The sequence below is a fragment of the Megascapheus bottae genome, chromosome 1 (genome assembly GCF_031878675.1).
Source record: "Megascapheus bottae isolate mThoBot1 chromosome 1, mThoBot2.hap1, whole genome shotgun sequence".
NCBI lineage: Eukaryota > Metazoa > Chordata > Mammalia > Rodentia > Geomyidae > Megascapheus > Megascapheus bottae.
Window position 1 is genome coordinate 26,048,555 of NC_143509.1, and position 12,517 is coordinate 26,061,071.

General features: G+C 52.6%; 1 protein-coding gene across 2 annotated transcripts; it reads left to right on the forward strand.

Annotated features, from left to right (window-relative positions):
* Positions 1-1,018: 1,018 nt before the first annotated feature.
* On the forward strand, positions 1,019-12,427 carry Abhd17a (abhydrolase domain containing 17A, depalmitoylase). 2 transcript variants are annotated; one of them, XM_090338976.1, is made up of 5 exons: positions 1,019-1,169; positions 6,739-7,311; positions 8,400-8,594; positions 11,673-11,852; positions 11,935-12,427. In XM_090338976.1, exons 2-5 carry the CDS (start codon positions 6,980-6,982, stop codon positions 12,158-12,160), a joined length of 933 nt encoding a protein of 310 aa, XP_090195102.1. In that variant the 5' UTR covers positions 1,019-1,169; positions 6,739-6,979; the 3' UTR covers positions 12,161-12,427. The 2 variants fall into 2 exon arrangements, with proteins under 2 accessions (XP_090195102.1, XP_090195108.1); XM_090338982.1 differs by lacking the exon at positions 1,019-1,169 and adding an exon at positions 1,199-1,607.
* The last annotated feature ends 90 nt before the right edge of the window (positions 12,428-12,517 follow it).

Sequence of the window (12,517 nt, forward strand, 5' to 3'; positions counted from 1 at the left end):
TCCTTCCTTCCTTCTCTCCCTTTCTCTCTCTCTCTCTCTCTCTCTCTCTCTCTCTCTCTCTCTCTCTCTCTCTCTCTCCTTTTTCTTCTCCTCCTCTTTGTCCTTGTTCTTGTTTGCTTCCTTCTTCCTCTCCTTTCTTTTTTCTTCTTTCTGGTGCTCATACTGGAGATTGAACTCAGTCAAGGCCTGGGTGCTGTCTAGAACTTTTATTTTTTTGCCAGTCATGGAGCTTGAACTCGGGAGACTGGGTACTGTCCTTTTTCTGTGTATGTGGTATTGAGGAATTGAACCCAGGGCTTCATGCATGCTAGGTGAGCACTCTGCCACTAGGCTAGGATCCCAGCTCCCCCACACACCCCTGCCTCAACTTCTTTTCCTGAAGTCTAGCGCCCTACCACTTGAACCACAGTTCCACTTCTCACTTTCTTTTTGGTAGTTGATTGGACATAAGAGTCTCAAGAACTTTCCTGCCCAGGCTGGCTTCAAACTGAGAAGCTCCGATTTCAGCCTCCTAAGTAGCTAGGATTACAGGTGCGAACCACTGGCTCCTGGCTTTCATTCCCTATAATTAATTAATTAATTAATTAATTAATTTTGCCAGTCCTGGGCTTGGGCTCAGGGCCTGAGCACTGTCCTTGGACTTTCTCAAGGCTAGAGCTCTACCACTTGAGCCACAGCACCACTTCTGGCTTTTTTCTATGTATGTGGTACCAAGGAATTGAACCCGGGTCTTTGTGCATGCTAGGCAAGCACTCTGCCACTAGGCCGAACTCCTGGCCCCCCCATAATTATTTTTAAAGGGTACTTTACCCCTCCCCACTCCTCCAATCAATTTTAGGTCCCGGAGCTAGAGAGGGAAGGAAGGAGTGAATGAATGAACAACCAGAGTAGACCCCGCCCACCGGACTAGGCCACGCCCCCGAACACAAGTCCCGCCCCCACTCCAGTTCCCACCTTCAGAACGCCCGGCGTGCCTGTGTTCTCGCGCATACCTGGCGTCACTTCCGGGGCGGTTGCAGAGCGAGGCTGATTTCCGCCCGCAGGTTAGCCTCGGCGGTGGCGGCGGCGCAGAAGGCCGGGCCTGGGCGCCGCGGGGCCGACAGTCGCACCGGCGGGTCTCTGGGAGCCATGGAGCGCGGTCCCGAGGCCGGGGAGCGGGCACCCGGGTGGTGAGTGGCGGGCAGGGCCGCGTAGGTGTGGGCCCTGGCCGTTTGGGAAGCCGTGCCCGGTCGCGCGGTTGTCGCAGCTGGGTTACTAGTCCCTAAAAATCCACGCATTCTCGGGAAGGCCGCGGGTCTTAGCCCCAGTCCCAGGACTGGGGGCTAGGACGTGTCGCGACCGGCAGCCAAGCCCTTGGCCTCTGTCTGCCAGCCCTTGCCGTGAGGCGACCCGCCTATCCTTTTGGAGACGTGGCCCTGGCTTTGGGGAGTGTCCTGGCCGAGCCGCAGACTCCTTCTGCCCCCCATCCTGCTGTTGCCCGGACGGACTCCTTCCACCAGTCCTCTTCGGCCATCCAGCGGCCTCCTCTGCCCCTTGTCAGGCTCTTCCTGTGGGCTGGGACCCCCGCGAGTCAGCTCTCGAGCCTCTAGATCCAGTCTGTTCTCTAGGTACAGTTCACTCCATAGCCTTTCACCTAGATTTCTCTCCGGGTTCAGAACTCCTCCATAGCTATTTTTCCTCAGGATGAAGTACTAACTCAGGGGCTCGGGGGCGCTGCTGACACAGGCCCTGGTTTCTTCTGGGACCGCTTTCTCACTTGTCCTGCTACCGTGTTCTCTAGTCAGGACCCTACAGTACTTGGAATTATCTGTCACTTCTGGGTTTAGACCTTACTTAGTCTTCCTCCTGTCCTTTGTTCTCACCTAGTCACTTTTCTGCATCCTTCTGCCTGTGTCTTCCTCCAGGAAGCTTCCTCACTGGCTGGCTGGCTTAGTGAGGTGCCATAACAGTCCTGCCTATGTAGGTCGTCTTAGTGTTGCAGTTGCCTGATTACTTGTTGGTCCTCTGCCAGTGATGGTGTAGGGCCTGACTTGAAAGGGTGCCTAGTTATGTGCTGGTAGGCACCAGTAGTTGGGGTGCTTGGGGTTTGTGTCCGGTAAGTGAGGCCTCTGGAGTGCACTGCCCAGATTGACTTACTAATATGATGCAAGAAATCTCCGATGTCTGTGGCTCTCCAAGAAGACACCAGGACCCTTGCCCTTTCAGAGTTCCAGACCAAAGAGACTCTGGTCTTCTCCTGTGGCTTTCCCTTTGCTCTTGCTAGTCAACAAACTACTATTCGGTACAGTATACACACTAGTCTTGCCTGCGTGGTGGTTGTCGTTGAGGGGCAGAGATCTATTTGCACATGGGAATTGGCAGCCGGTGCTGTGTATATGAAGCTGGAATTTTTTAGCTCATGTTTAGGGTTAGCCTAACCCAGTGCAAAGGACTTGGCACTGGACAACATGAGATCTGATCCAGTGAGGAAGAGTCAATCATTGAGTTTGGGAGTGGCTGTTCTGTGTGCTGATTGTTCTGAGTTGATTACTGTGTAGCTAATAGGAAACTGAAGCCTTGAGATAGGAGGGGGTATAGTACAAGATGAGTGAGACCCAGAGCTTGGCTAAGGTCTAGCAGGATGTGATCTCTTTCTGTCTGTCTCTCTCTCTCCCCTCTCCCCTCTCTCCCCCTCTCCTTGCTTGCTTGCTTGCTTCTTTCTATTGTTGGTCATGGAGCTTGAACTCAGGGCCTGGGCTCTGTTCCTGAACCTTTCACTCAAGGCTAGGGCTCTACACGTTGAGCCACATCTCCACTTGCAGTTTTTGAGTGGTAAATTGGAGGTAAGAGTCTCCTGGGGGCTTTTCTGTTAGGCCTGACGTTGAACCACAGTCCTCTGATTTCATTCTTCTGGTTAGCTAGCATTATAGGTGTGAGCCACTTGCTCCTAGTGATCTTTTTCTTTTCTTTTGCGAGTACCGGGGCTTGATTCAGTGCCTAGGCACTGTCCCATAGCTTTTTCTCTCAAGATTAGTACTCTACCACTGGGGCCACAGCTCTACTTCTGGTGTTTTGCTGCTTACTTGGAGAAAAGAAAAGTCTTGTGGACTTTTTTTTTTTTTTTTGCTAGTCCTGGGGCTTGAACTCAAAGCCTGCGCACTGTCCCTGAGCTGCTGCTGCTTCTTTTTTTTTTGCTCAGGCTAGTAATCTATACTTTGAGTTATAGCACCACTTCTGGCCTTTTCTGTATATATGATATCAAGGAGTTGAACCCAGGGCTTCATGCATGTTAGGCAAGGACTCTATCACTAGGCCACACTCCTGGCCCTTTTTCCTTTTTCTTTTTTTCAAGTCATGGGCTTGAGCTCAGGGTCTGAGCACTGTCCTTGGACTTTCTCAAGGCTAGATACCACTTGGGCCACAGTACCACTTCTGGCTTTTTTCCCCCCTACATATGTGGTACCAAGGAATTGAACCCCAGTCTTCATGCATGCTAGGCAAGCACTTTACCACTAGGCCAAACCCCCTGGCCCCTTTCTTTTTTCTCTTTGCTGCTCCTAGAGCTTGAACTACAGTGCTAGGCTGTTATTGAGCTTCTTTTACAAGGCTAGCGCTCTCCCACTTGAGTCACAGTGCCATTTATTGGAAATGAGTCTCACAGACTATTCCTGCAGAGGCTAGCAATCCTCAGATCTCAGCCTCCTCAGTAGCTAGGATTACAACCATCAACATCCAGCCTCTCATGGACTTTTCTGTCAGAGTTGGCTTTGAACTGCGATCCTCAGATCTTAGCCTCCTAAATAGCTAGAGTTACAGGCGTTGAACCACTGGATGGACACTGCCTGGGATGTAATCTTCTTGAGAGTAGTGAGGGGCTACAGGGTACCCCAAAAGAGAGGTAGTGGGATGAGATTTGTGCTATGGGCAACTGTGGAGAATGAACTGGGTTGAGGTGATGCTGTTTGAGAGGCGACTAACGAAAGAAAGCTGGTAAGTACAGAAATGGAGATAGGGACCAGGTGGGAATGTTGGATGACAGCAAGCCTAGGGATTTGGGGGATGGGACCTAGAATATGGAAGTTAGTGTTAAGAGTTGACGTTCACCAGGTGCGGGTGCCTCATACCTGTAGTACTAGCTTCTCAAGAGGCTGAGATCTGAGGATCATGATTCAAAGCCAGCCTGGGCAGCAATGTCCATTGAGACTCTATCTCCAGTAAACAACTCGAAAAAGCCTGATATGACACTGTGGCTTAGGTGGTAGAGCTGTAGCCTTGAGCAAAAAAAGGTCAAGGATAGCACCCAGGCCCAGGGTTCAAGCCCCAGGATTGGGAAGAAAAAAAAAAAAAAAAAGTTGAGGATGGGAATTTGGCCTAGTGGTAGAGTGCTTGCCTAGCATGCATGAAGACTGGGGTTCAATTCCTTGGTACCACATACATAGAAAAAGCCAGAAGTGGTACTGTGACTCAAGTGGTAGAGCTCTAACCTTGAGAAAGTCCAAGGATAGTGCTCAGGCCCTGAATTCAAGCCTTGGGACTGGCAAAAAAAAGCAAGCAAGCAAGCAAGCAAGCAAGCCCAGTGTGGTGGCTCACATCTGTAATCCTAGCTACTCAGGAGGCTGAGATCTGAGGATCCTGGTTCAAAGCCAGCCTGGGCACTAAGAAGTCCATGAAACTCATCTCCAATTAATTACCAGAAAACTAGAAATGGCACTTTGTCTCAAGGGGTAGGACAGCAGTCCTGAGCTGAAGAGCTCAGGGTCAGTGCCCAGGCCCAGAATTCAGGTCCCATGACCAACAAAAAAAAAAAAAAGAAAGAAAGAAAGGGACTGGAAATGTGGCATAGTGGCTGAGTGCTTTGCTAAGGTGTATGAAGCCTTGAGTTTGATTCCTCAGTACCACATAAACAGAAAAGGCCTGAAGTGGTGCTTTGGCTCATGTGGTAGAGTGCTAGACTTGAGCGAAATTGAATCTCAGGGACAGTGCCCAGGCCCTGAGTTCAAGCCCCAGGACTGGCAAAAAAGTGGGGGGAACACAGAGAGAGAAAAGAAAAAAAGAAAGAAAAAGAAAAAATTGACACTCATGTCAATTTAGGAGGCCTCGGGGCCTCCTTCCTGTTTCCTATCAGCCAGGCCTATCTTCTAGACTGTAGACTCTTCGAAGCATTATTTCCTAGTAGGGCTGTTCTGGGGACCACAAGGTATTAAGAGCATGGTCACTGGCCTTCACCCACTCCATACCAGAAGCACCCCAGTCATAACAACTGCAAGTGTTCCCAGTGTTTTCTGTCGATCCCATTTTGTTGTTGTCGTCGGTAGTGGGACTTGAACTCTGGAACTGGGCGTTGTCCCTGAGCTCTTCAGCTCAAGGCTATTGCCCTACCCCTTGAGCCACAGTGCTGCTTTCAGTTTTCTGGTGGTTAATTGGAGATGAGTCTCACAGACTTTAGTGCCCGGGCTGGCTTTGAACTGGGATCCTCAGATCTCTGCCTCCTGAGTAGCTAGTACAGACTTGAGCCACTGCACCCAGCTAAAGTTACTTTTTTTTTTTTTTTTTTTTTGAGAACAGTCTGGTTAGACTCCCATAAGAAAAGTGCTGAATATGAGTATTATGTTCTGCCTCAAAGTTGATTCCTTGTTGCCTTCCTTGTATCTGCCCCTTGTGTGTCCTTGGATCTGATTGTCTCCAGTCCCTGGCCCCACGTCTCAAATCTACAAGGTGTTTCTGAGCCCCTGAGCTATGTCTGGATCTAAAGCTCCTTGTGTACCTACACATATCCCCATCTGCCTCTGACCCATGTCTAGGTCTAGTAGTTTTCAAATGCTATACTCAGAATCCAGTGTGTCTGCAGGTGTTCTGTGTCTGATGTGGAGCTGTGAGCATCTTGTTCCAGTCTGGGAGGGAAAGCATAGTCAGAGGTAGATCTTTGTAGAACTGTTTTCTTCATGTTCCTTTGCCAGCTGTGGACCTGATGGATGTTGCTTTTGCCCCTCAGTTCTTGTTAGTTGGACACATTTCATGATGTCCTGCAGCTCTAAGCTAGGTTTCTTGTTCACCATTTCACTCTTCTCATGTACTCTCCATGAGGCAGGTCGTATCTGAATTTGCAGGTGAGGAAATGGCCGGGAAGGGTCAGTGACTGGCCCAAGGTCATGGATTGAGTCTCAGGTCCCCCTGGCCAGCACCTGTGATTCTGCCTGGCCTCAAGCACAGGGAAGAGCTATTGTCCTAGCTCAGTGGGGCCTTCAGAGTCTCGGTTGTATCCTGTCTTTGTTCCTAGAGCTGTTGTTTGTTGTTTCCTCTGCTGAATACCAAGGGCCTGTGAACAGGCCTGGTGCCACAACGGGATGGGGTCCAGTGTGCATTTGTGTTCCTTCAGTCTGATACTTGTGCCTGCCTCTGTCACTTGGTGGAGGCCAATGAATCCTTGCCTAGACCTGGACCTGGGGAAAGGACTGGGCAGCAGTGTGGAAAAGACCAAGGGGAATGAGGTCTCCCTGAATCTGGAGCAGAGACTGTGCGCTGGCGAGGCTGGAGTAGGCAGGGATTTGATGACCAGTACTCCCTATAGGGCATTCCTGGTGATCTGCAAAGGACTGGAGCTGGGCCAGGCCAGGAGGATGAGATAAAGGTTGTGGGGGGTAGGGGAGGAAGCTAAGAGGATCAGGAATCCATGGGATTTGGGGACACACCTTCCTACCTGTACAAAGCAGGGCCCCAGCCTACTGGAAGGAACCTACTACATCTTGGTGTCTCCTGCAGGGTTACCCACTGCACAACATGGAGACCTGTGGCTGTGTGGCTCCTGGGGGCTTGTCTTGGACCACGATGGGGCTGGGCTGCAGCCTCCTAACAGGGCTCTGGTCTAGGGCAGTAGCCCAGGAGGCACCCTCCCCGCTGCCCCCTCCTCGGAGCACCCCTGCATCTTCTCTGCTGAGCCAGGCCAGGTGGCATTGTTAGTGGGCTTCCCAAAGGAGGCCCCGCTTGGGGCCCGGCACCCGCCATGAACGGCCTGTCGGTGAGTGAACTCTGCTGCCTCTTCTGCTGCCCACCGTGCCCCGGCCGCATCGCTGCCAAGCTCGCCTTTCTGCCACCGGAGCCCACGTACTCGCTGGTACCTGAGCCTGAGCCAGGGCCCTGTGGGGCTGGGGCTGCCCCCTCCGGGTCCCTGCGGACTTCCGCTGGCACCCCAGGGCGCTGGAAGATCCACCTGACTGAGCGTGCTGACTTCCAGTACAGCCAGCGGGAGCTCGATACCATTGAGGTCTTCCTGACAAAGAGTGCCCGCGGCAACCGCATCTCCTGCATGTACGTGCGCTGCGTGCCCGGTGCCAGGTGAGAGGTCAAGGGTGCAGGGATGGGTGGGAGTAGGCGCTGGCCCAGGGCACACTTGGCACAGTTAGATGCAGCTGACCAGTGGGTCAGACTAGAGAGTAGAAGGTCATCCAGCATGGGTACAGTGTGCTGTTCTTCTTTTGAAACATTATGCCCCTTTCATTTGTAACCTGCTCTAGGGAGGCCCTTCAGCCAGTCCTGGGCCTTGAACTCAGGGCCTAAGCACTGTCTTTTCCTCAAGGCTAGGTCTTTTCCACTTGAGCCACAGCACCATTTCTGGCTTTGTCTATGTATGTAGTACCAAGGAATCAAACCTGGGTTTTCGTGCATGCCAGGCAAGCACTCTACCACTAGGCTAAACTCCAGGCCCCTCAGCTCCTCTTTTAGATGAGGACTTGGGAGTCCCAGGAGTGACTCCTCTTACCCCTCAGGGCAGGTAGGCTAGGTGAATGCAGTGGCCCAACCCCTTAGTGGCAGCCTTGCCACTTTTTTTTTTTCCCCTGGACCCAAGCACAGGCAGAGCAACAGCCTTCAAAATATCTGGTGGTACTGGCAGAATCTTGTTGGGCAGGGCCAGCCTGCCACTTACCCTTGGTCAGCCAAGGACAAGTCCTTGGCTGGCTATAGGGCTCAAGGATTGTCCCAGCCTCCTGTGAACAGAATTTTCCCTATTCATTGGTTGAGGGGAAAGGGGCTTCCTCCTAGCACTCAACAGGGCATTGGTAGGCCTACCAGCCAAGCATTGTAGCCCTAATTCTGAGCCCCAGGGGTGGCATAGGCCCCTCCAGGAGAACTTGTACACTAGAAGTGGCAGCTGTCCAGTGGGGTTGAAGGTGTCAGTGGCTGTTGCAGAGCCCTGAGCTCTTTGGGTAGGTCCACCAGGATGATCCACAGTGTTCCTTCAGACAGGACCACTACGGTAAGAGGGTCTACTAAAGGAAGAGGCCTCTTACACAGCCTTTCCTTCTGGGAAGCTGGACATCCTGCCTCACCTTCTTTGCTGGCTCCATGGCCTCCTTGGAAGGATGAGGTGACAGGTGTTGTTGGCCTCCTTGTAGACTAGGTTCCTGCCTTCCCTTGTCCCGCAGGTACACGGTGCTCTTTTCTCATGGCAACGCAGTGGATCTGGGTCAGATGAGCAGCTTCTACATTGGCCTGGGGACCCGCATCAGCTGTAATGTCTTCTCCTATGACTACTCCGGCTACGGCGTGAGTTCAGGCCGGCCCTCTGAGAAGAACCTCTATGCAGATATAGATGCTGCCTGGCAGGCACTGCGTACCAGGTGAGGTCCCAGGCAGGCAGGATCTCCCTGCCTGGGTGTTCCTCAGGGAAGTGATAGCACCAAGCAGAATCAGAGGGGGCTTCGGCACATGTGTGGAATGGAGGCGTATCTCCTGCAAGAATCCTTAGAAGAGGGTGAGCAGCTGCTCCTGGGTTCTTGGTGAGGTTTCTCCACCTGGCATGAAGGTGGGGAGAGGATGCTGAGCCCAGGAGGTGTAGTTGAGGACTGGCAGGAAGGTACACTTGACTGTAGAGCAGGGCCTCACTCACCATGAGCACTGGGCAGGTTGGGCTTGCAGATGAGTTGTCTGCGGCTTGATGCCTGAGTTCATGGGCATGGGCCTCAACTCCAGATTTCTCCAGTTGCTGGTTTGCTCAGATCCTGCCTCCCACACTGTTGTCATGCTGGCTCCCTGATGCACATCCTGCCCTTGGTATGGACAGAGCACTCACTGCCCAGCATCTTTGTTGCTGTGAGATGTGAATGACCCACCTGCAGCCTCATGCCTGCTTAAAGCTGCCTGGCTTGGTCCTTTTTCCTCCTGGTCCCCCTTCTCCCACAGGACTCAGATGCAGCTCTGGGAAGTCTGCAGCCCTGGTTGCCCTGGTGATGTACCTAGCACTCCTGTTACAAGTCTGGGAGTGGGTCTCCTGGCTCCACTCTGACACTGAGGAAGTGTCTGAGCCCTCCCACTGCGGTGCTAGAGCACATGCCCTCAGTTGGGGTTTTTTTTGTGTGTGTTGGGGGGGCAGTCCTGGCTTGAACTCAGGGCCTGAACACTGTCCTTGGGCTTTCTCAAGGCTAAACACTTGAGCCACAGCACCATTTCTGGCTTTTTTTCCTACGTATGTAGTACTGAGAAATCAAACCCAGGTCTTTGTGCATGCTTGGCAAGCACTCTACCACTAGGCCAAACTCCCTGCCCTACCCTCAGTTTTCTTAGCACTCCCCCTCCCTTTTTCTTTTGTGGGTCATGGGGCTTGAACTGGATCTGGGCACTGTACCTGAGCTCTTCAGCTCAGGTAGGCTACTGCCCTACCCTTAAGCCAAGCCCCACTTCCTGTTTTCTGGAGGTTAATTGATGATAAGAGTCTCAGGTCCTTTTGTGGCCAGGCTGGCTTTGAACCTTGATCCTCAGATCTCAGCCTCCTGAGTAGGATTACAGGTGTGAGCCACCGCGCCCAGCTCTTAGCCCCTTCTATATCCACTGCCTGTGGCCTAACAGTCACACCTATAGTGGACTCAGCGGTCCTCCAAGGACTTTTTCCCTTGTACTCACAAGGTTGAGTTGGGGGATGTGAGAGGATGGGCCAAAGCTGAGGCAGTTGTAGCTCCTGCTTGGGACAGGGCTGGGTTTATGCCCAGCACAACAGTGGCCACAGTGACCAAGAAACCAGGGAGGCTGAGGCAGAGCTGGGAGCAGGCTATCTTGGGTCTGGCCTGGACTGGGTAGACAGGGTGGAGTTAGACTGGCCAGCATGGGCAGAGTGGCAAAATGGGTGTTTTTGCCTGTTCCTAAACAGGCCTAAATGTGAGATGGAGTCTGAAGTGCTAGGCGCTCGCAGCCAGGACAGGCAGGCTGCCATGACCTGCTAGGGGTAAGGAGCGGCAGGTGCACCAAAGTGGAAGCTGGCTTTGGCAAAGTTGCCTAGTGCCTATAAACCATTATGTGGGGTGAGAAGGAAGGAGAGTGGCATCCATCCTCTGTCCTCAGCCTTACAATTGGACAGTAATTGTATTAAGCCTCAAATCGGGCACAAAGAACTTCAAACTAGGTGGAGATATTCAGAATATGGTTGCCTAAATCCTCTACTTCCTGAGATGGTAGAGAAGGGGTACCCTGAAGAATGTACTGGGATAGGCTTTCAAATCAAGAAAGACAGGGAATCTGGCACCATGGCTCATGCCTGTAATCCTAGCTACTCAGGAAGCTGAAATCTGAAGATCAAGGTTCAAAGTCAGACACAAAAGGACCTGAGACTCTTTTTATAAACTTTTTTTTTTTTTTTTTTTTTTGCCAGTCCTGGGTTTGAGCTCAGGGCCTGAGCACTGTCCTTGGACTTTCTCAAGGCTAGAGCTCTACCACTTGAGCCTCAGCACCACTTCCGGCTTTTTTCTATGTATTTGGTACCGAGGAATCGAACCCGGGTCTTCATGCATGCTAGGCAAGCACTTTAACCACTAGGCCAAACTCCCGGCCCAAGGACCTGAGACTCTTTTTTTTTTTTTTTGCCAGTCCTGGGCTTGAGCTCAGGGCCTGAGCACTGTCCTTGGACTTTCTCAAGGCTAGCGCTCTACCACTTGAGCCTCAGCACCACTTCTGGCTTTTTTCTATGTATGTGGTACCAAGGAATCGAACCCGGGTCTTCATGCATGCTAGGCAAGCACTTTAACCACTAGGCCAAACTCCCGGTCCGGACCTGAGACTCTTATTGCCGATTAAGCCAATTAATTTCTAGAAAATGGGAAGTGGGGATTGGCTCAAGGGTAAGACAATGCCCAGGCCCAGGGGTAGGGTGGTAGCCTTGAGCTGAAGAGTTCAGGGACAACGCCCAGGCCAAGTACAAGCCCCATGACCCACGGAAAAAAAGAAAGACAGGGACAGCTAGGTGCTGGTGGCTCATGTCTATATAATTCTAGCTACTCAGGATCACAGTTTGAAGCCAGCCCTGGCAGAAAAGTTCAAGTCCCAGGACTATGGGGGGGAGGGAGAAAAAAAGAAAGAAAAAGACAAGGGGAAGCGGTGTTATGGCTCATGTGGTAGAGGGCCGGCCTTGAGGAAAACCAAAGGACAGTACAAAAAAAAAAAGAAAAGAAAAAGACAAGGGACAAGGAGGCCTGAAGTAGATTTGGTATGGGGAGAGAGAGAGGAGGTGGGGTTACTGCTTTGCAGTCCCCTCACTGGTGGTTCTCACTGAATCCTGTGAAGCCAGTCGTTAGAGGAACTGTCATACTATTCCTCTTTGTGGGGCAGAGGGGAGTGGGAGGAAAGGACACGTGGGCCTTGGGCCTAGCCTTGTGCACCCTGGGAGCTGCCTGAAGCCTGCTGACCCTGTTGACATGTCCTGGCACCACCAGGTATGGCATCAGTCCGGACAGCATCATCCTGTATGGGCAGAGCATTGGTACGGTGCCCACAGTGGACCTAGCTTCACGCTACGAGTGTGCTGCCGTGGTTCTGCACTCACCGCTCACGTCGGGCATGCGTGTCGCCTTCCCGGATACCAAGAAGACCTACTGCTTCGATGCATTCCCCAAGTGAGCTCTGGTTGCTGGGAAGTGGGGGTGGGCTGGGCATAGGGCACTGAGGTCTAACTGTGCCCCCACTTCCCTCCCACAGCATCGAGAAGGTGTCCAAGATCACTTCACCTGTGCTCATCATCCACGGCACGGAGGATGAGGTGATCGACTTCTCACACGGGCTAGCGCTGTATGAGCGCTGCCCCAAGGCTGTGGAGCCGCTGTGGGTGGAGGGCGCTGGGCACAACGACATTGAGCTTTATAGCCAGTACCTAGAGCGCCTGCGCCGCTTCATCTCCCAGGAGCTGCCTAGCCAGTGCGCCTAGCCCACCGACTCGGCACCGCATGACCTGCTCCGCCCCACCGGGACCTCAGCAATAAGGTGGCCGCAGGACTCACCCCCTGCCACGGCCCTGGGGGCTGCATGTGGACCCTCTGGTTGCCCAGGCCCCCCCAGGTGGTGGGCAGGTGGCCCAGAACCCGCCCCGGCCCAGGGGCCACGGACCAATGTACAGGTGACAGAGCTATGCTCTCTTTTCCTTATGGAAACAAAAAGAAGGCGTGAAAACAAAAATTAAAGGTTTAAGATTTTAGGGCTCCTGTCTCTATCATAGCTGTGTGCTTTCCCAGGTCTTGACAAGCTGCAAGACCCTGCCATCTGGTAGGCTTTAACAAGCACCTCC

Excerpts from the sequence above, each read along its gene's own strand:
- Abhd17a (XM_090338976.1), top strand. The coding sequence starts at position 6,980 with ATGAACGGCCTGTCGGTGAGTGAACTCTGCTGCCTCTTCTGCTGCCCA. Across the intron at positions 7,312-8,399 it reads CGCTGCGTGCCCGGTGCCAG|GTACACGGTGCTCTTTTCTC; the intron begins GTGAGAGGTCAA and ends CTTGTCCCGCAG. Across the intron at positions 8,595-11,672 it reads TGGCAGGCACTGCGTACCAG|GTATGGCATCAGTCCGGACA; the intron begins GTGAGGTCCCAG and ends TGGCACCACCAG.